Genomic DNA, 23010 nt, shown 5'->3' with positions numbered 1-23010 from the left:
AAAAGTCTGTATAGTGATTTTTTTTCTTTTTTTTTTTTTTTTTAAAGACAAAAAAGATGTTCTTTAGTGAAGAATGGTAATAGATTACAGAGATGAACAGCCTGTTATGATCATCTTGAATATAATGCAGACCATAGGACTTCCCTGAATTAATTCCTAGGAGAATTAGAATGCAGCTTAGGAAAAGGAAAAAAAAAAAGCAAACCCAAGCTAATTTTTATTTAAACCTTGCTCATGGTGGGTTTTCTTAGTTTACAAATTTTATTCCAAATTTTCTCTTATAGGTAAAAGTGACCCATTTTGTGTAGTTGAATTGAACAATGACAGACTGCTGACACATACCGTCTACAAGAACCTCAATCCAGAATGGAACAAAATCTTCACATTGTAGGTGTTTGGATTTAGTGAGTGTTTGGGTGGGGGGCAGGTTTTGGGGTTTTTTGGGGGGCTGTGTGTTTTGAAGGGGATGTATGTGTGAATCAAAGATACTTATTGCTGATTCAGAAGAAAGACAGTGATGACATACTGATATTTCTAAACCAAACAGCTGAATGCTTTTATGAACATTAAATACATGAAAACAAATTGGAGAAAAGGTACCATTTTAAAGGTAAAAAAGCAAGGTCTCTTTCTTAGAAACCAGGTATGAGTAATGCTAAGTACTTCAGACTCCTGCTAGCTTTGGTGAGAGTTTCAAGAGCTCATCATGCTAGATTTGGCCCTAAGTTTTGGGTGGAAAAAAGGATATTGTGATTACCACCTTCATTAAAATGTGGTTGTTAACTTTAATAAATATTACTGTATGAAGGAAGGAATTTTCAATGCATTCATACTTCTCTGAATTATGATCAGATACTTTCCACGTGTTCTTTCCCCTTACCAGCTGCACTTCTCACAACACTGTCTAGTGTCATACTAGTACAATGCTGGTATTTGGTAAAATGCAGTCTTAAGCATTTAGTTTATTGGGAACTGAAGCGGTTGGGGCTTTTTATCCTTCAGTTATTTTGAAGACAGTAAAAGGTTCTGACGAAATAGAAGAACGTCTTCCACGTACAAATGTTTCTGTTATTTGTCATGTTCAGTTGCCTTCTTTTTCTCCCTGCTTCTCTCTGTCTGACTGCAATGTGACACCAGTGAGTAGAAAACTGACCAATTGCCGTTCCTCTGCTGCTGAAATCAGCTAACAATCCACTGCAAAACCCGTAGAAGCTTTAGCTTTGTGTACACTTACTTCATCATAAATGAAAATGCTATATTCTGCCCTTGATCTCAAAACACAGTCTGATTTTAATTTTTTTTCCCCTCTAAATTTGTCATTCATATACTTGGCATCCGTAGCTTTTCTTGCCCTGCAGTGAGCTCTCAGCAATGAACTCAGAACAAAAGAAAAAACCTCACAACAGTTGTACTTCTCATTAGCTTATTAACGTACTTCTCATTTATGTATCTGCAAAACCACGCTAAATTCTTCATTAATTTATTTTTAATTATCTACTAATAGAGCCAATAACTAATCAACCTTTGCTGCTCGACAGTGTTCTCTGCATAAGAAATTGCCTGGTTTTGTGGAGGACAAAAGACTAATCAGGAATCAAATAGAAAAACTCAAAAGGCCTTCAAGGAGAGTTTTCACCTCTCTTCTATGTATATTTGCATTGACTGTTTTATTTATCCTTAGATTTGTTAATTAATTTTGTGCTAGCAATGCGGTTTCATCTGGAGGCATGTATTTTACTGAAGTTAAACTGCTTTGCTTGATTTTGTATTTTCCTGGATCGGCCATTTGATCAAAGATGAGCTCTCTCAAACAATTCTGGTTTTTTCTCTGAATGAGGAATGTGAATTTTTCACTTGAGAGTTTGCAATGTACAGTGACATTTGTTGGGCATGGTGGTGGAGTGTTTAAATAGCTCGCAGGCAAAAAACAGTTGTAGCTGAAAAAATGCATCCTTTTATATTGCTTGTTCCTAATTTGTTGTAATGACTGTTGTGTCTTTGTAATTAAGCAAGGATTTTAGAATTAAAGAGCTTGTTCTCAGTTCAAGGATGTGCTTGTGTAGTTCGTAATTATTTTCGTTTACAAACCTACAAATTTCACAGTATTTGCAGTAAGAATTGCTGCAAGGATAGCAGTGTGTGAGGGATAGTCTTTACAGGCTCTCAGCCCTGCTGCTGGCGGCTCTAAATCCCCCAGTGCTGCTCGGCGCTGGCTCTCCTTGCAGCTCATGCAGCGCAAATGCCAGGTAGGAGATTTAAAGCAACATCCTTCGGAAAACTTCTGCTGGGAAAGCCTCGCAGAGAGAGCCAGCGATCGCTGCAGCCTTCAGAAAGCATTGCGGTTATACGGAGGGGTGCCTCATTTACTTAAGTTCTGTTCTCTGCCGTGGCTTGGAGAAATAGACGGGTATCTGTTTTGGCTAACCTTTCACGCTTTTGTCCTTGGTACCCGCTGGTGTGGGTGACTTCTTCTCTCTTCTGTGTGTGCTTCTCCCTTTGTAGCAATGTTAAAGACATCCACTCGGTGCTTGAAGTGACAGTTTATGACGAAGACCGCGATCGGAGTGCTGACTTCCTAGGCAAAGTTGCTATACCGTTGCTGTCTGTAAGTTTCATTCACCTGACATACAGCTCTGTATTTTTCCTGCTGAAGGGCGGGGGGGGGGGGAAGGAAAAAAAAAAAAAAAGATTTGCAGCTCTGTGTCTGTCATTTCTCAACCAAGGTCTGTAATAAGAACACTAAAATTTTAACATACTCAATTCACGGCCGTGTTGAATCCCATGATAGTTAATTTTTCCTGACAGACTCGGTCCTGGTAATGAACAGGTACTTGTCAGACTTGCCACAGTTGTTTTGGGTTCTCTGTCAGTTTCAGCAGCTGGGGGTCAGGGGTCACCGGGGGGGTGTATTCAGCGGAGACCGCGAGACAGACGGCTGTCATGTCCTTTTCCCGCAGATTCAAAATGGTGAACAGAAAGCCTACGTCTTGAAAAACAAGCAGCTGACAGGGCCAACAAAGGGGGTCATCTATCTTGAAATAGATGTGATTTTTAATGCTGTAAGTCTTAACTTTGGCTTTTTTGTACTGCTAAAGAGTTCAGTTTCATGAAAGCTTTTGTTCCTGATTTGTAGAGAATTTCTGTCATTCCTCATTTTCTCTAAACCTTGATGTATACTACAGAATACTCTTCTGCCACTGCCTGGCACACCCACTCTTTTTGTTGCTGCTGCCGCGGCTACTGCTGCTAACGTAAGGAGCAGCAGCTCATGCCTCTGTGTACGTTTATGTGTCGTAGTCTTGGCAGCCATGACTTTGAAACTTCGTCATTTTTGCAAATTGAAGCATGTGTTGTTAGTAAGGAGCGAGTAAGCTTGAAATATTGACACGCGTTTTAATGCGTAGGTGAAAGCCAGCATACGAACCTTAATGCCCAAAGAACAGAAGTACATTGAAGAGGAAAACAGACTGTCTAAACAGGTAAAGAGTAAGGAAACGCTAATCCGTTCCAAAAGCCTTAATATCAAGTGTGCACATCCAAATGTCTGGTATTATACTGCTGAGGCTAAAGAATAACATTTTCATTACCTGTTTACAAAAGAATATGATAGGTCGGAAAAGGCAGAAACAAAATACATGGGTTTATTGTGTCTGCTCTAGAAATTGCAGCTTAATTTCCATGAAATACGTGAATAAGAACACAGTTGAAACCATCAAGTTCCACACATATCAGATTATAGCACAGGTGCATGTAAACTAAGTCTTGCATAAATTTTTGCTGTTAACCTTGACCTGAAAGATCTCCATTTGTTGCAGGGTAGAGAGTCTTTCAGCATTCTTGTAGCTAAATTTTAAATAAGTTAGTTGAGTGAGGTTTGAATCAAAGGTTAAAGCAGACTAAAACTCTCTATTACTTTTGAGAGTCCTGTGCGTAGGAAATGTCTGGACCCTTTTTATTCTGGGTATTTTTGCCACTCACAGTTTTTATGTTTTGGTAGAAAAATATTTAAACACACATCTTATCTTTTTCTCCACTTGAACTACTTCTGATTCAGTTTTTCATGTTCCACAAATGATGTATTTTGTATGGAGAGAACCAGGCTTTTGGCTGGACTGTGGGAACAAGCTATTTGTTGTTTGCAGTGAAAAGGCAAAGGCCTCAAAACTGGTTTTTATTTTGCTGAAACTTTATAGACTTGAGCGTAATTTAAATTATCTGCTGGATGAATTTTATGTCAGTTGTACGATGTATTTCATTAAAAAAAGTTTTCAAGAGGCAAAATATTTGTTTCTTGACTGTTGTGAGTAACGCAGTCACCGAAGCTGCATTTTGCACTGCTATTCCAGCGAAGAAAAAGCAAGGCCTTTTATTCAAGATTCATTCTTCTTCCCACTTTCATAACAGAAAATGGCATTGTGCTCTTTGCAGATGGCAGGAGGAGTAAACTTTAAATACTCACTTTGGGTTGGTTTTTTTTAAATTAGCTTGCATGGGATACCCCACCACAATACCGCTTAGAGCAGGAAGAAAAAAAGGAATCTTTATGTATGACTGATGCAGTTGCATTTTAAAACATCCACATTTTCCAAGAGTGAATGTATCTTACCTGCCTTGCATTTTCTATGCTACTCAATACACAAATTAAATCATCCACTGATTTGTTCACTTTTTTTTGGTCAAGCGTATTGCCATTTTAGAGGGTTTAAGGGTCCTGAATCAAAACCCACCACTGTTATGTCTCATCTCTATATAGATTGAATATATGTAGTTAAACTTACTTTGATAAATACTTAAAAACATGTGGTCAACATACATCACAGCAGACAAGTTTGTCACAAATGAGGGAAAAATTGGATGTAAGGGGTGCAGCTGATCTTAAGTAGATTAGAGCAGTAACTTTGTATGGTTTTAGGTTAGTGTCCTACAGCATCTTTTTATTAAGCAAGGCCAAAATTTGTTAAATACCTGAGGGTGGGGAAGGTCTTGCCTACGTAATAAAACTCTGAAATCTTAATAACATAATCATCCGTGAAGTTTTGCAAGTGGCTTTTTAAAATTGAACAACAATTTGTGTACCATTTTGAATTAAATTCAACAAATATCAGTTGACACAAATAACAAATTCTCTCTCTTCCAAGTCTCTCAAATTTAAACTATCTTTCTCAATTTGTGAGCTAGATGGCTTAACGTGTTATTTTCTCAATCTTCACCCAAATTAAGAATGACAATATTGTAAGCATGAGCCTCTTCTGAAGCTTTTGGGGTTTTGAAACATTTTCATTCTTTCATCTTTTTAACAGCTACTGTTAAGAAACTTTATCCGGATGAAGCGTTGTATCATGGTGCTCATAAATGCTGCCTACTACATTAGCAGTTGCTTTGACTGGGATTCTCCCCCAAGAAGTCTTGCTGCTTTTTTGGTATGATCTTCTTTATATTACCGTTAATCACCCTGGTGTATTTGTGTTCTAGCCTGAGAGATAATACAGTGTTGATGTGGGGGGTTCTGATTTTTTTTTTATTTATAACTTTGCATTATGAAGATACCACAAATCATGTTTATTCACTTTTTTTTAAAAAAGTAATTAAGTTTGAAATGTCACACAAACAAGGTAGGGGTTTTTTTTTAATTTACAATTGCACAAATAACATAAGCAAGTGATACAACTCAAAATACAGTCAGTGAACTATGGATGATATATCTTAAGCTTCTCACACATTACTTCTGTTAAATTTTGTTTGGCATGTTTGTATATTGCATATTTACTCTAAACCTTGTTTTGAATATTTCATGAATGCTTTTACATGTCATGAATATAAAATTAGTGTTATTTTGTCCTCCACATATAAATATCTGTTGCACCTATAACTTTTTTGCAAGTACAAAGCTCTGGACCCAAATAGTTGCTTCCTTATACTGATTTAGTGTTCTTGGATTGTAAAACAAAACAAAGTGAAAATTAAAAAAAAACAACTTCAAAATCACGAATGCAAACAGACTAGTACCTTTTAGACATCAGGCTCTGGTCATAGCTCATTTTTTAGTGAATTCGTTTTTAGTGATTTAAATGAAACTCCTTTTTCTCCATAAACATTAGTTTCATTAATAGTAACCTTTATTTTCCTGTTAAATTTGGAAAATTCCAAGCGTAATCATAGACTAGATTGTGCTTCCCAATAAGTATCTTTTTATTTTCAAAAAAAATACAAGCTACAAACAAGACTAGAGTCCCGGTTTGTTTTCAGCCTGAGGGAGTCCCACCAGGAGTAAAAATGTATGCATGGACATACTTTCTGAAACATCTGAATTTACTAAGTCAGCTGAAATACTGAAGTTATGGATGTCTCCACTAGAAATATGATCAGAGAATGGTTTTGGTCTTACTTTGAATAATTGTAGAGGGAGTCTGGTGACAGTGCTCCTAGCTTGGGTGCCTGAAGCTTAGGTGCCTCAAATTTGGAGACATCAGAGCAGGCGTGGGAGTTGGCTGCACTGGAGCAATAAAATGGGGTACTTTGGTGTGTCACTAAATCAAGCTGTTTTGCAGGAAGTGTCTTCTAGCAGGACTCTATTTGTACTAGAAGTGATTCGTTAAACCGCTGTGTAGCCTGTCGAAGGATGGCAGCAAGCTGTCAGTCTGTGGTTGCAATGTTCATCAGGAGTACAGGATATACATCTGTTGTTCAAAATTACAGGGTTTTTATACTTTTAGTGACGTCTGTAGTAACCACACTATGTGCAAAAATCTAAACATACCTGCTACTGTTTACTTTAGAAAGATGATCTGTCATCTTGTGGTGTGGGTGGGTTGTTTTGGTGTGGGTTGTGGTGTGGTTTGTGGTTGGTTTTGGGTTTTTGTGGGTGTGTGGTTTTGGTGGTGTTTTTTTGTTTGGGTGTTTTTTGTTTTTTTGGTTTTTTATGGTTGGACTTGATGATCTTACAGGTCTTTTCCAACCGTAGTGATTCTGTGATTCTGTGATTCTGTCATCATTTCAGTTTAAAATGGTCAAAATTTCATAGGAAAATGCAGTTTTCTATGTAAAACTCAAATGTTCATGTTGCTTTTGCTGCTCCAGTTAGTAAATACTCATCTGTCCAAGTCTGATTTTAATACGGATGTGGAACAGCCACCTGTTACTGGCGGAAGAAAGCAAAATGGAAAGACATCCTATTCTTTGGGGCAAATGAAATTATTTCTGTCTTGTGGTGCACTGCTGTGGCCATGGGAAAAGTTGTGTTGCTGTTAAATTCTAATTGTTTCCAATCATCGAAGAACTTCAGTGTCATAGTAAGTGCTTGGAAATACATAAACCAGAATTTGAGCAGGGAGGTCTATAGCCAGTGTATGTCATTATTGTAGTTATAGTGTATTGCAGTAGAAATGTGTTCCTGGTCTTATTTTTATATATGCTCATAAATATATATATTTTTATATATATCAAAAGCCTACTTTTCTTAGTTTCCTTTTAGTATTTGTTTTGCTCTATGGTGGTTGTGGTAGTTATGGGTATGTTACCCCTTCATCAGCGCTGTGACTTCACTGTCGTGTTCCTGCTCCAAGGGGCTGGCCTGTGCTTTTCAACCTGATGTTATTCTCTCCAAGGATCACATCATCCCTCTGCTGGGCAAAACATTGAGAAGTTTTTGCCAGCCAAGTGAGATCTACATGAACTGCTGTCACAATCATAAGCTTTGGATTTAGATGGTTTCTGGAGTTTCATAGCTATCATACGCCCTTGAAGAGTCTTGAGAGTGGCTCACTTGCATGTGTAATGCTGAATTATGCTTGCACTAAGGTTACAATGGAATTTAATAGTTTCTATAAAAAAGCTGTACTTATATGTATCATTTTTGTCTCTTCACTATTACACAAATCGTATCTCCTCTTGGAGTTGTCTCCCAGAGGTTGGAGAATGTCACAGTGAAATGTCAGTGCCAGAAAGGAGATGAGAAATAGGCCATTCTGGAGGCTTCCAGCTCTGTAGTCAGACTAATAAATAATGTACGAGAAGTAAACTTTTAAACTAACCATTTCTTCCTTCCTGTTGGATTTGAAGACGTACCTTGATGGGTAACATCACAATACAGATTTACAACCGTTTCACATAAGTTACATATGCGAGGGTTGATTTTTCAGATCTCACATTGCCCCAAGTTCTTGGCATTGCAGTTACAGGTACCCTTTTCTCGTATCTCACCCCATGTCTTTACTTTCTGATGGGGCTACTCTTACAGAGGACCACAGGTGAAGAAATTCTGGCAGGCTAGCTCAGTTTTCAGAAGTGTAGTAGGTTAGTTGTAATTAGTCAGAGCTCTGGAAAGAAGGACTACTCTTGGAAACCCACAGAAAGCCTTGAATAATAAGCTACAGTTACCTGCTTTATTCTCTTCGCACACTGAAGTGTTCACTGCAGCTCTTTTTAAAGTCGTTCTCCTTGGAGGCAAGACTAAAAGTGTTCATTGAAGGGGCTTGCTGATTTTTTGTACTCCAGAACTTTGCTGTCTCTAACCTTTACATTATTTGGGACATTTTAGGAAAGGAAATGCTTTATTAAAGTTTTTTTAGCGTGGTTCTTTCTCAAATCTGTCCTAAGGCATCAGCTCAATGACCGTCGTGCATCCTATACCCAAAGTACAGAAACCTAGATGTTAAGTTTTCAGTGTTCTAGATTATGCATTTCCTCAACTAAACAGAATTTTACCTGTGTCTGTTGAACTTCATAAGCTCATCGCCTTCACTGGGGATTTTGCCTGAATGACTTAAGGTTTTGACTCAATTTTTTTTTTTTTTTTTTGTGCCTCAGTAATTCACAGCAGAAGAACAATTGCTACCCAGACATAATTTTTTATATTTTCGTGCTAATATAACTGTGATGTATTATTAGCTGTTACTTTTCAGGTACTCAAAGATACTTGTAAATAGCTCATGAAACTTAGGTTAATCTGGCTAGAATATGACTTCGGATTTGAACCATCAGAAGATTTGATATTTTCTCTTCCTTTTTCATATTTATTTCCTGTTAAATAAAGGAAGTATATAGCAACAATGTTAAATTAATCTTTCAGTTCCAGAATAGCTTTATCATATAGCATATAGCCCTGTTGTGTCTAAAGACTGATCAAGAATGTATTACGTATTTGTGGTTTTGCTTTTTAAGCACCTGAATGCAATGGAAACGAATAGAAAACATAGAGAGAGTCTTTGCTGTAAATTCACATGATTTTTTGTATTTAAAACAGACCTTTGGATTATTTAGCAGTTAATTTTTATATTTTTTTTTAATTCAGTAATTAATACGGTATGCTTCAGGCAGAACTTTATCAGACTATGCAAAAGTGGATGGTTTTTCTTTAGATTAGTCTACTGTGGGCACTGAAATGTCTACTAAATTGGGCCTAATTTCCATCAGCTTCTTGACCAGACATTTGTGTTCTTGCAGATGTCAGTGGGTGCGACGTAGGGGGGAAAAAGTGTACACTCTTTTTGTCCAGTACTGTCATTTCTCACTGTAATGAGCACAAAAATAATTGGACAACTGAGCTATCAGTAAAAGGACACACTTCAACGTGAGTCAATGAGTTATTTTACGGGACAAACTTTAATCTTTAAATGTGATTGTAGATAATTTGTGCTACCATCTGTCCATTTGGAATTCTTTTAGCCTTTTCAGTCGTTATACAGTAAGTGCTGCTGTGTTTAACATTAACATTTGATATTTTACACATTTAATTTCTGTACTGCTGCGTGGTCCTTAGGGAGCTTCGCTCTAGTGCTACATGAGAGAGACAAAGTATTGATCAGTTAACATTTCAGCTACATTTATGTATGTCGCAAAATTAATGAAAATGCCAGACAAAAATGTCAGAGTGCACAAAAAGGTAGAATTTAAATTTCGTAGTTTAATGAAAAGTTTAAGATGTGCATTATCAAAAATGTCCCCTTGCCTTTAAAGTACAATTTATAACTGAGTAACTAAAGGGAACCACATATTTTACTTAGAGGGACACTGAACATGAAATATGGGGGAATATATATAATCTTCGAAGTGTTTGGTATCCCAAAATGGCCTCAGTAAAGCACTTTAATTGCCTGCTTGAACATTTAACTGTTACTCGTAAAATAAACTTGTTTCCTTTCTCATTTGGAAGCAGAGTACCCTCACCCTATCACACACATACTTTTCAGTATGTCCTCAAATTAACGCTTTCTATGAACATGTTCTCCTATTCCTGTTCTTATTCCCCTGAATCTCTGTATGTGTGTATGCATGCACATAGAAAATACTTTTCTTTCTTAGGCTTTGAAATATTGATAAAATGACTCACCCTGCATCCAAGTCATTTGTCAGGTCTAACTCACCTTCGCTTTGTCTTCTAACGTTACACAATTCATGTGTGAAAATGACACAACAGTGTCCCTAGCCTTTGATTAAGTGTTACTACTCTTGCACATACACCATTTAGTTGTGCTGTTGTCATGCTAATTAATTGAAACAGAGAAGGGAACAGGAGAGAAAAGAGATGGTTGCTAGCAGGAAATAAGACAGCAAAGTAATTTTGTCAACTTGCTTAGCTTTTCCCTATCAAAAAGGGAAATTATTACTACTGTGTATTTCAGAAGCAACTTTCACTCAAAGCTGAAGGACAGAGATTATGTTTTGGGAGAGACTTGATATGGTACCATCAGGAGTGGGAATGCACTTGTGTTAGTTATTAAAGATTTTCCTTTTTTCCCACACTTCAATTGTAGGAGAATCAGAATTTTGCAGATATATTTAAGAGCTCATCATAGATTTTGCCACTGTTGATAATGGTTACTGACGATATATAAACACCTTCAGTTTGCTTTTTACTAAACCTGGGTGAAGCGGACCATCAGGTTGTCTTTGCCACCTGTTGTCTGGAATTTGAAATTGGAAGAAGTGCTGGTAGGGTAGTTGCAAAAACTTCTTACATCCTAAAAAAGCCTTTCCAAAAATTCCTGTTGCTGTCAAAACTGCCTGTTCTCAAAAGAGAGATTTACAGAGGTAAAGTGACACAGCAGTGGCAAGGCCAGGTACCAGATTCATTTCTGATGCAGGTTGCACACATGTGCAAGAGTCTTTCAGCTCTTTGTCAGCTGTATCTTCACCAGCAGGAAAGAGAATGAAGTAGACCAGACTGCTGTGTTTTGGTTTTTTCAGAAGTAAAGCAGACAAAAATAAGTGTTTTAAATCCTCTTTTCTCTTTCCTGATTTTCTATAGGCCACCAGAACTACTGAGAGACTGCTACAGAAATACAGTGGGATTTGAGCTTTCTGCAACACTGCAAGGTTTTAGAAAGTGGGATAGGAAAGAAACAGATACATAGTGCATCCTGGAATATATGACCATTGAGATTCATTAACCATTTATACATAAGGAACATACCAACACCAGCAGCGATTAAAAAAACCCTCTGTACTTAACTATAGCAATTGAGGAATGATGCTGGTGTGGAAATACCGGGTGTCATTGATCCACATCTTGTGTTTGACACATTGTGTGTTTGCAGATCTGATAGAAGGAAAGACTGGGCAATATTTATATGCTTAAAAATTTCTTTTAGTGTTTTATTTTTAAAAAATCACTTCCATTTTACTTCCTTCACAGAGTGAATGCATACTTGCTAAACCAGTTTAGCAGTGCGATTCATTGCCCAAGTGCAGACTTGGTGCCCTTTTAGGTCATCTAGAGCATCCCGTGTGCTGCCCAGCTGCTGTTCCAGGAGGGCATGTGTCTGCCTTAGGTTCTGTGTCGCTTCTGCTACCACCATCCAGGTGACTGGGGTACCCACCCCAGGGTGTCTAAAATGGCACCAGCTCTACCTTTAGGCACTTTAATTGCTCCCTTAGGTGTTTATTTTACCTCCATATCTATTTTAGGTACTTACCTAGATTCCATTCTAAGTTCTTTATAATCTTAAAGTGTTCAATCTCAAAAACACCAATGCAGCGTGAGGAAATACTTTCCTTACTTTACGTTACCATTTGAGGTAAAGAGGATTTATGATTTCTCAATCAGAAAGTAGATGGCAGAGTAGAGCATTGGTATCCCAAGTCTTGGACTTCTCCTTTCACTACCAGACCGTTCTTCCTACCTGTTTTTTCTTTTCTTCCTACTTAGAAAACGGACAACTTTGCAATGACAGCATTTGATTATCAAAGCTTTCAGAATGCTATTATAGCTTGATACACCAAAAGGTCTGATGCACCAAAATGTAGTTGATCAAAAGTTATAAAAATTAACAAAAAAACCTATTAGTTACTGTCCAGTATTTAGTGTTACCCAAAGAGTTCTAAAAACGAGCTTAGATTTCCTCTTCAGGCAGTGATGAGACTAGAAACCTAGGCAGCCAAACTGCGTGAGTTGTAATCTCAGCCTGGAGTGCGTTTCCCATAACGCAAATGACGTACAGGGCGATCCCCAGCTGCCTGCTGTCGCTGCGGACCCTCCTGCTTGGCGGTACTGGAAGAGTTGCAGGGTGGTGGCATTTGACCCAGCGTGGCTGTGTGTCCAGAGAGGGGTTGAATTGCATCATGTATTCCTACTTGCATTTTCCTCCTGAGTGCACAAAACTCCCCTGAATAAAAAACTTTGCAGTTGAAGGACTTCACATAGCACTGATACTGAATTAAGATAATTATTTAGTAATGGTGTTCTAAGGAGAAAGTAGTTGTGTAGCTTATTGTCATTGGGTTCTGCGAGTTGCTATTTCAGTCGTTGCAGGAAATGTTGGCCATTTCAATTTTCATTACTTAAATAGTGCACATGGGTGGATTGTAAAATATCTTACTTTTTCATCATCTTTTCGTTATGAGTCATATGAGAACCAACACATTATAAAATCACATTGCAAAGACTGTTTTACTTCTTCTTTCTTTTAGCAGCGGTAGGTATTACAATGGTTTGCCTTGAAGTGGAAGGACTATGGGCTACACTGATTTTACTGGACCGTTCCATATTTAAAATAATATAGTGCAATGTTTTGCGAAAAGTTTCAGTGTAGTAAAGAAAGAAGCAATAAACAGGTATGTTGTATGCTAGTGAGAAATGTGAAGTAAGGAAAATCAAACGGAGAAGCAGTGTTTCAAAGCTTTTGAAAATAAGATGCACAAAAGGTTTAGAAAGGCAGCCTTTTCAGGAATGAGGCTGCCAGTTTCTTCCTGATGCTCCTCAAGGAATCTTCAGTGAGCTTATCCCTAGAGAGTAGTCGCTTGTTTAGTAGGTGTGTAGCTGGTAGGTGATACTGTAAGCATCTGTGCATGGGTGGCAGAATGAAGAAAAAACAAGTAGTTTTCAATTTGCTGGATTTTACTGGAGTGAAAACACTTAGGGTTACTTTTGTAATGTTTCAAATATGCATCATAAAAATATTTGTCCTGCTTATATTGTTTAACATGCAATTTTATACTTTCAGTTTTGATTGTGGAACGAGAAATCCAGACCGTTAATATAAAAAAGCTTGCAACACACTTTCTTTCTACTAGTGCTCCACATGCTGTATGACTAACAGTAATTGGGTTTATTGGTGTTGTAAATAAAACCTCAAAACACCCATAAGTAACTGTTGCAAAAGTTACACGGAAAGTTTTGTCCCTTTTTCCTAAAAGGGGACTGTCTGCCACACACCGCTTTATCCTGCGCTTTTGGCAAAAGAGGGATGCTGCATGCTCCCATTCCAAAAAGGGCTGGTTGGGGCCAGGGAACGTTTGAAAGCTTGCTTCCCACTTGGAAATAACTGGTGAGTGGCGATGCTGCTTGTGATGATGATACCCAAAAGCAGCAGAAGTGTCAGGGAGGACGAATAATCAGTCTGTTCGCCTCGGGATGGTAGGAAATTGAAGTGAAAAACGGCTGTGTCATTCTGCTGTCCCCTTTCTTGTGGCCGCTCTGCCTTCCTCCTCAGTGCGAGGTGGACTTTCCATGCAAGAAGCTTTATTTTCACCTGAGCTCCGTTAAGATTCATGTAGGAAAGTCCTATGAAGGAACTGGGCATTCACAACTAGACTAGGAAAGCTGCAGTTAGGAAAACTTCCTTGTGAGAGAGTGTGAAAAAGCAGTAGCAGTAGAAGCTGTCCTTTGCTTGGCATAATGCGTCTCTCTGTGTACTGAGTAGACCATCTTAATTTCAAGGGGACAAACCACTGAAGTGCAATGTCCCAAAGAATACTTCAGAAATTTATAAGTGGTGGATTTCTTCGTTTTTCTTATAAATTAGGCACGAGTTGAGTTATACAGCACCTTATTAACATAATCTTTATTTTATAGTTTAGTCAGGGTAAGCATTGTTTCCACCCAGGCTGTTTTCCATACCTGAAGAACTAGGATTAAATCCATTCTTCCAGAAAAATCGTGCTTCCCTGAGCTGCCTTTCCACGTGCTTTTCCCCCTTCCCTCCTGGGTGTTGGCCCGAGGCAGTGGCTGCAGATCTCAGTGACAAGGCTGCATTGAGCAGATTACTATCTAGGCAGAATGTTTGCTTGAATTTCTTAATTAAAGGCCACACTGATGGCTGCAAAGTTGTGAAGAAAATCCTCGCGTAGCTTTAGCCATGTTATTGGTAAAGGCTGGATGTTTGCAATGGCCTGTCTTGCACAGTAACATTTTGTATGGGTCACAGCAATATAAAAAGGAGCAAAAACTGCCTTGAAGATCCTTTTAGTTAAGTATTAATGCAAGAAACAAAGTTGTCTATATATTTTTTTAATACTTGAAACACTCAGAGTGTGCACAGAATGTTAGATTTTTACCAAGTGTCGTGCAGAAGTGATTTAGCTTCTGCAGGAAAGGAGAATTTCAGTTGACCTTGAAATAAAGAGCCTGTAAACCTCGTAGCCACTTGTTTGATAGAAACAACATTTTTTTTTTTCAGTTTATTTAATTTTCAAAAGAAAAATAACAGGTGTTTATATCCCAGAATCTGTTTATTACTTTGCAATAAACAAGGAGGCATAATTTAAAAGCATGATTCAACTTGGTTTCACTTGTAGATTTTATTTATTCCAGAATAGGTATTAACACTTATCCAGTAGAGATAACTAGCATTGTGACCAGAATTGTTACTGAAGAGAAAAAAAATTTGATAACTGTAAGCGAAACGGCCACAGCTGATACTGAATAGACTTGCAACTGCGTGGCAGATCTTTGGAGTTTGTACATTTCCGTGAATAACATCCGCACAATTACTGTAGCTCTGAAGTGACAAGACACCAACTGCTTTCCAGAGACACGAGTACTCTAAGAAGAACCCACTGATTTGCAAAAGCAAAAAATTGGCATAATTTAGTCTGGTTTATTTGAGATTGACCGCTGCTCTCACAGCTATTGTTAGGACTGCAAAGTTATCTGTTAAAACTGGTATTATGCAATTGGAACTTCTTGGGCAATTAGTGTGCAGCACCAGCTGAATAGGAGACATGATTTTCTCTCCACAGCCGTCTAGTAGCTGTGATTAGACGTGCCTGTATTCCAGGTCTAATTGACTGGCCTCTGTAAGTAGGCACTGCTCATTAATGAACAGAGGCAGACGCTTCCTAACCCCATTAAAAAAATAAAAAGGTAGCAAAGAAATGTGCTCAAAAATGAATAAAATTAATTCTGTTTTGATATGACGATCCATATTTTGTATTCGTTGCTACAGGAAGTGGCAGTGTATACTTGGGAAAGCTATGATTAAAAAAAAAATCAAGCCAACATTAATGCACATCTGTGATTCTCTGCACTCAGTACATCTCCTCTAAATCATAACTTGAGGGGTAAACATGTTAAGCTGAAGGTAAATCTCTACTTTAATAGCAGCCCTGGCAGGATTAATGCATATGTCTTTGCTATTTCCTTGTATTTCTCCTCAGTTAGTAAGTATACGAATGCATGGTGTCTGTTTAGCTCAAGATGCTCCTTTCTGGACTATTCTCATCTTAATAAAGTCAGCTTGTATGATATTTCTGTTCTCGCTCTGTCTCTCCTGAGGTCTGTCTCTTTCTGGTGCTCATTTATAAGGGAGAGGGAAAATCTCTTCCTTATCTCAGAGCGGAAAGCACAGGTGTACATATTTGAAACTCTATTTTCCAATGACAAATTCTTCAATTTCCAGGAAAAATGTATTTTTAATCGTTAAAATCAGCCAATTCCTTTGAAGATGAGTGATCGGTACTGTAAGGGATACTGCTAATGATCATTGAATCTTGTTTCCCTTCTTAAGAAAGAAAGAATGAGTATTTTCTGCTTGGTAGACGATATTCTTTTTGCTGTTTTCCCTTAAAGAACCTCTACTACCAGCATACACTGTATCCCTTTCACATGACTGAAAAATTTAAAAGTAGGTATTTTTAATATTTGCTGCTGTCTTAATTATTACTTGCTTAAAGCACCACTGTTAGCAGAGGGATTATGAGTTAATAAAAATGTCATAGTATTAGTATATAAAACACAATATAATTTTCCCAAGATCATGATTAACAGCGTAACGCCACATTAACAACACTTAATGCTTATTCCCTAAATGTGCTTGATTTTCATCTTTTAGGAATAGTATGACAATATTGTAGCAAGTAAACATGGAAACATTTTGGAGTGATATATCTTAAAGAAGAGGTAACTAATGAAATCTCCCGTTGGAGCTTTGTTTCTGTATTATGTCACTATCTTCATAGCATTACAGCTTCACATCAATGTGAATAGTGTTTTTAATACTGGATATTAATATTCCCCAGTGCAACTCCAGTGAAACACATTAAAAAGTTATTTATTCATCACAGTCTATCAGCTAGAGCATTTGGAAAATAACTGTAGTACGCTGGTAGGTCATTATTATGTCAGCATTCCTTTCACATACAAGACTCGCTTTGGGTGTGGGTTGTGGGTTTTTAACCTTTTAAGACATTTTCGCTTTGTTCCAGGGCTGCTTCAGGTTTTTATTAGGTGCCGTGATTCCATCAGTATGAGCAAGATACACCTCTATAAATTATTGAATCGCTCGAGCACACTTCTTTCTGCTTGTTGGGAGTTGAGGACTCCGTCAGCCCCTCCAACGGGCGGTGGAGCGGGCGGGAGTTACCTACCACAGCACGGGCTGCCCGCCCGGCTCCATTGCCCTCCTGCCTCCCCACCTGAGCACCTGCGAGCTGAGCCGTGTCCCATTCAGCGCCGCAAGAACGGACCTATTGTCGCGGGAAGAGGCGTTTGTTTCTGAGGGAAGATTATCCCAGTTCTCTTCTGAATGAAAGACAAGGCTGTTGTTACTCAAGGGATATTAGGCCTCACTGCTTTTTTGAGAAAACAAATTTGCTGTAACTTTATCTGTAATTTTAGTACTGCACGGGTGCAAGTAGAGTCTACATTGTGCGGAATAGGAGGCAGAAGTAAGGGTTTGTTAAAGCCTTAAAAAGGGTTGGGTAACCATTATATTTCCGAAAGCGGCCTTATCAGAGTCATTAGTTTAAAAAAAAAAATTATTACCGTTAACTGTCTGTTTTGAATTTGCTTTAAAGTCAGTATCGAAGAAGTAAGGTTTCTGTCTATATGGAGACTATGGCAAAATTACGCTTCCTGGAAGAGAATGTTCCTATTTTGCCTTGACCAACAGCCTACCCAGTGAATGGTTACGGTGAACGCTACTCAGATCTTTTTCTGCAAGGTTGGTTTTTTTTCCCCTTTCTCACAGTAAATATAGCAGAGCCTTGCTGTTCTCAAGTTCCACTTTCTTGAAGAATATGATGTCAAAGTGCTTAAATAAAATTTCCCTTTTGTTGGTTGATGCTGGATTGATAGGAAGAAATCATCAGCATTTGATAGGAAGAAATAATATGAGTTGTTTAAAACTTTTGTCCTGTACGCGGAGGAAAACCTAGCCCTTGCAAATGGTGCTGTCAAAGCTGGTCCACGTCAGTGGGGTATTTTATTCCATCAAAGTTCATTTTTACAACTGTGTGCGTGTTCACTGCCTTAGGTTCTGATTAGGTAGCAAACATGCAAACTGCTTCCTTCATATTCTTTCTCTTTTTTCCTTTCTTTCTTTCTTTCTTAATAGAAAAAATTCCAATCTGGTTGTAGGAGTTTGATCTTGCTGATTAGCAAAGTTAAAGTTAAGAACTTAATGTGGTTTCTAATCATCTGGCAGCTGTCATTAGTGAGTGACAATGTAGTTAATCCCCCCCGACAGACAACCCTGCTCCTCCATTCTCCCAAAAGCAAAGGCAGCCACCTCCAGGCACACTCCCAGCTGAAGCTGGGAGCAGGGAGTGCATATCTGACCCCGGGATCTGAACCTGGGAATCTCTGGTTAGTATGCTTCGTTGCCTCCGGATCACTGCGCTCACCCTTCTGCTCCTTACTTACAATGTCTAATACGCCTAATTTAAATTAAATTATTTTAATTAAATCATTCAGCTGTTTCTCACAGTGCAAAATAGTTAGGAACTGTAGCTGGCGGTGTTCTAAATCAGGTGTCTCGAGTCGATCGGACCAAAGTTAGCCAAAGATGGCTGTGGGCTCTGGCACAGGCAGATCAAAAGGTGTATGTGAGACGACAGTCACAAATTAAACCAGGACTGGGAGTCACAGCAATTACTCTTACAGATACACACATCAGAGCATTCCTGCTGGTTTGTTTCTCTCGACGCTGTGCCACAAGCACTGGCTTCACAATTTGCAGAGAAGGCAGAAGGCTGAGCAGGGAGTTTGTGATTTCTGGATGGAAATAAAGCTCATCTCGGTTTACCTCCCAGTTTGAGCAGTCCTGTCATTTGCCAGTCAGCGAATGTCATGAATTCGCTGCTGCATCACCGGCCAGGGTTTTCCGTAGGTAACCCCTCGACAGCTGATGACACTGCACTGTGGTACTCCGAGACTGGTATTTATTTTATTTTCTGCAGACAACTCTTTCTCACGTTTCTTCTGTGAAAAACCTGAAATATTCCCCTCCCCCAAGTTACAGAGAGCAAAGCAAACCCAAAACCCTAAAGAATTCTAATGCAGGAGGAGTGCTTTGAAACAGGCTGTCTGTGCTCTAAAATGTGGTTATAGACTAATTAAATTCTGTTGTCTGCCTGGCAATGACAAATATGGCACTTCTTTGAGACCACTTTAAGATCTGGATGGTAGAACCAACAACACCCCCATGCACCTCTACAGTACAGGACTATCTACTTGCTCTGTGATGGATCTAGTCTCTGCTGACTTTGGATTTTTAGAACTGATAGTTGAATATAAAATATAAATCAGTTAAAAAATGACAGGTTATTTCTGGGGGCGTTTTCAGTGTTCACCTTTATGATAGTTGCATTTTTTTAAGTTAATGCAGTTTAAAAATCATTTTAAGTTTCCCAACACAAAGGGAAGAAATGAGATATTGGATTCGCAAACAAAAGCTTTATTGGTTTATGACAAGTAATCCATCTTTTTGCATTAGTGTAGCATTCTACCCCAGATTATTTTTCATAATTGATAATTTGTGAGTCATATATTTGTTATCTATTCTTTTATGGGTTTCTAAATAGTGAATAATGTCAAAGGTCATCGAGCTTTCATAAAAGAAATGTTTTTTATTTTATTTTTTAAGTTTTGATTGGTGTTCTGAAGAACGAACTTACTTTTTGTGAACATTTCAGGGAAGAGTACAAAGAAAAAAGTGATAGCGGTTTTCCTGGTAGGAACTTAATGCAACATAATGTTACAGCAATTAAAGAAGAAATGAATGTTAGGACACTCATGAAGTACCAGAGCGGGGTAAAAATGTTTAAGTGGAATTATTTTACATTAGAAGTCAATTATAATTTATGTAAGAGTGGTTAAGTTTTAAAAGTTGGAAATGCATGTATTGCATATGCATGCAGCAAAATTAAGAATTATATTTGCATGTGACTGATTCATTTTGATTTTTTTCCTTATCAGAAATACTTTTACAATAATCAACAAGCCATTGTTTTCCTTCTACCATAAAAGTGGTGGGGGGGCTGTAGTCATGTGCCATTCGCACTATTTGAAAGAATTTAATATTGGTTATGGATTAACAAAATCTAACAAGGGGAAAAAATCTTTGCATCTAAAATATTAGAAGGCACCAAAATGAGGTTACATGTTGATACATTAGTTTGTCACAGGCAAGTAATTAATAAAAAGATGTGGGCATATGATTTAAAATTTAGTTACCCTAATGAGAAAGCTAGTAGGAACTTTTCCCTTTACTGATGTTTCTCTAGCAACCCGTGAACATTACCACTAACTGTGCTCACAAAGCTTTCTGATGCAATTAAAAATTAGGAGAAATGAATAAAATATGAATAAGTTCAGTCAGTGGGAAAGGCAACTTAAAATAATTTGCAGAAAACTATATAGGAGGCATAAAGTATTTTAGAATTAATTAAATATTAATTTCAGAGCAAATTTGTTATGAATATACTGTTACAGCTTGTGTGGTTCTCTCTTCAACATTCATTTAAATGTCCTCTGAAGAATGTAATTATAATGAGACATTTCTATTAAAAAAAAAGATTCAGGATTCTCTTCTTAATTAAAATAGAATTGAGCTAATTTAATTGTGATGTAATTATATTACTGTATGTAGAATGTCGTTAAAATGATGTAAACAATTTTTTCCCCAATTTTTAAAAATAAGAAAAAGAATTGCTGATACAGTTTGGTACAAGTACTCTTGAAATTTCATCTAAGAATCATGAATAATTGAATATTTTGCAAAGTAATGTAAATCCCAAATCAGTAGCAATATTAGTAGGATCAATATATTTTGTCCTTAAGAGATATTTTAGTTGCCTAAGAATAAAGTAGAAGTTATGTATCATTACCGAATACTTTTTATTTCATTCTATAGCGTACATCAATAATATTGGCTCTTCTCTGAGTTATTTTTTTTAACCTAACTTTATGTTGTTTTGGTTTTTTCTTTCTAATAAAGTTTCTAGCCAAACTGGAATTTGTTAGTGATGTATCCTAACTGTTTCAGAAAAGTACTTTAATCTAGCTGCTTTGTTCAACTGGGACTGTAAAATAAAGCATTTATTCAGCTCATCAGATTATTATTTTTGAATATCATAATTATTTGATACAAATAAAAATACATCTTGACATTTACTCCCTGAAGGGTATTCAGGACTCAGACAAATGCACACAAAAAAGACTTATGTTAAAATTCCCCCTTTCATAGTATTGCAGTGATATTAAAATGTCTCTAACTGTATTTGTGACAGGGATATGTCCTTTTGTCACTATGGATATAAAAATACAGCCTTTAAATACAGAAATGCTGGATTCTAGATCTGGAAGGAAAAATGCTCACAGTTACTACTCTGTTACATAATATAAAACACCTTTAATAATCTATATCTCTTTTTTCTGTCTTTATACTACTTGTGAAACTGTTCCCCCCTCCAAAGAGCAAAAAAAGAAAAAGAAAGAAAGGATGTCAGAAATTTTTTTAAAAGCTGGAATGTACTACTTTCGAATTGCATGGCTTGCCTGAATCTTAGCCAATTGTAAATGCAAGAGGACGCTGCTGCTACTGCTGCTACTACTGTTGTTATTATCTGCTGGTTGCGTACTGCAGTGTTGTCTGCAGGGTAGTGGGCGCGCTGTAGGGACCCTTGTTCTGAAAAGTTAACAAACTGAGCCTATGCTGTTAAATTCATATCACTAAGTTCAATTCAAATTAGTAGAGCTGTCCCCAGGAGTCAATTTACACATATGCATAAGTATTTGCTATATCTGACCTGCTTGGGGAAGAGGCAAATGTGTGTAAGACATCATAGGGAAGAAAAGGCGTGCACTTAGATTAATGGAGCTTCCCAAGCATGTCTTCATTATCTCAAAAATATTGGAAATACTGTTGTATTTGGGCTATCATAAGTAATTCTCAGTACAGATGCACTGTATTGAATGAAGCATGGATTATACAAGAGATAAGGGATAGAAATATATTAAATATGATAACAAATACTTCCTGTCTAGCAACTTAATGTATTTACAAGAGCAAGCACTATTTGCGATCTTTGAATGTGATCTTTCAATAGTTACAGCCAAAATCACGTGTCAGCAAAAATATGTCTGAAAGATGCGTCAGAAGAGTGTAGAGGTTATTTAATTTTTGTTGGTTAAAAAAGTTAGCCTATTTTTCATGATATTGGGAATGCTTTAAATATAGAAAATATAAGCACCATTGTAAGATTTAGGATTAAATTGGGTTAACCGAAAATCTTTGGGATTATGGATTTAAAAAATTTCCAGTAAAACATATGTTCTTTAGCCTGAAATTAAGAAGGATTTAGTTTAGTGATAATGCTAGTTCTGCGCTATTTCCTCATAAAAACAGGATCTTTTTTCCTAATCTTCCCTGGCTGTCATTCTCTACTCAAGCCTGTAGGTAGCACCCTTGCATCACACAAAAAATCACTGACTTTTCTGAGGCACAATTGCTATTTAGGTCGGGAAGTCTTTGCTTGTGCAGACCTCTAAATGTAGCTAGTACTATTTGCATAATTTCCAGACTTTGATGACAATCTGTGATCTTAAAACAGTAGCCTAAAGATTACGCATTAAGTTGTTTGGCCTTGTGACTCACTTCTCTCTTAAGACGTATCCTTTTTTTCTGTGGGTCGGGTGGGGGAAGGCACAACCGATCACTCTCATGAGCAGCCTCGGAGGTACAATGTTCTCTCGTGATTATTTGTTTTAACATACTGTCCGTCAGGAATGAATACATGAGCATAATTCTACATTTCTATTTGGTATTTTCTTCTCCGTTCTGCAAAATACATGACACTTATGGTCTCTTTGAGCTGCTGGGCAAGGTAAACTCTACGATTGTAAACACACTATTCATCCTCCTCACCGTGGGCTTGATCCAACACTTACTCAAGCCAGTCCCTAGAGTTGCGGGCTGCTCACTTGGTGGTGACCGAGTTTCACCGAAGCCACTGCAGTGCAGGATCAGACCATCCCAGGAGGATATCGACCCTGCTGTCGGTACTGGGGAGGTG

General features: G+C 37.6%; 1 protein-coding gene across 1 annotated transcript in view; it reads left to right on the top strand.

Annotated features, from left to right (window-relative positions):
* Window positions 1-23010, top strand: part of MCTP1 (multiple C2 and transmembrane domain containing 1) — a 281602-nt gene that overhangs the window by 180757 nt on the left and 77835 nt on the right. Inside the window, exons 11-15 of the mRNA XM_059833339.1 lie at window positions 285-387; window positions 2503-2605; window positions 2958-3059; window positions 3405-3479; window positions 5301-5420. Of these exons, the coding sequence (XP_059689322.1) occupies window positions 285-387; window positions 2503-2605; window positions 2958-3059; window positions 3405-3479; window positions 5301-5420 (503 nt within the window). The remainder of the gene's footprint in view (window positions 1-284; window positions 388-2502; window positions 2606-2957; window positions 3060-3404; window positions 3480-5300; window positions 5421-23010) is intronic.

This window comes from Gavia stellata, chromosome Z, assembly GCF_030936135.1.
Source record: "Gavia stellata isolate bGavSte3 chromosome Z, bGavSte3.hap2, whole genome shotgun sequence".
Taxonomy (NCBI): domain Eukaryota; kingdom Metazoa; phylum Chordata; class Aves; order Gaviiformes; family Gaviidae; genus Gavia; species Gavia stellata.
Note: the sequence above shows the minus strand (reverse complement) of the source record. Positions and strands in the feature narration are given on the sequence as shown.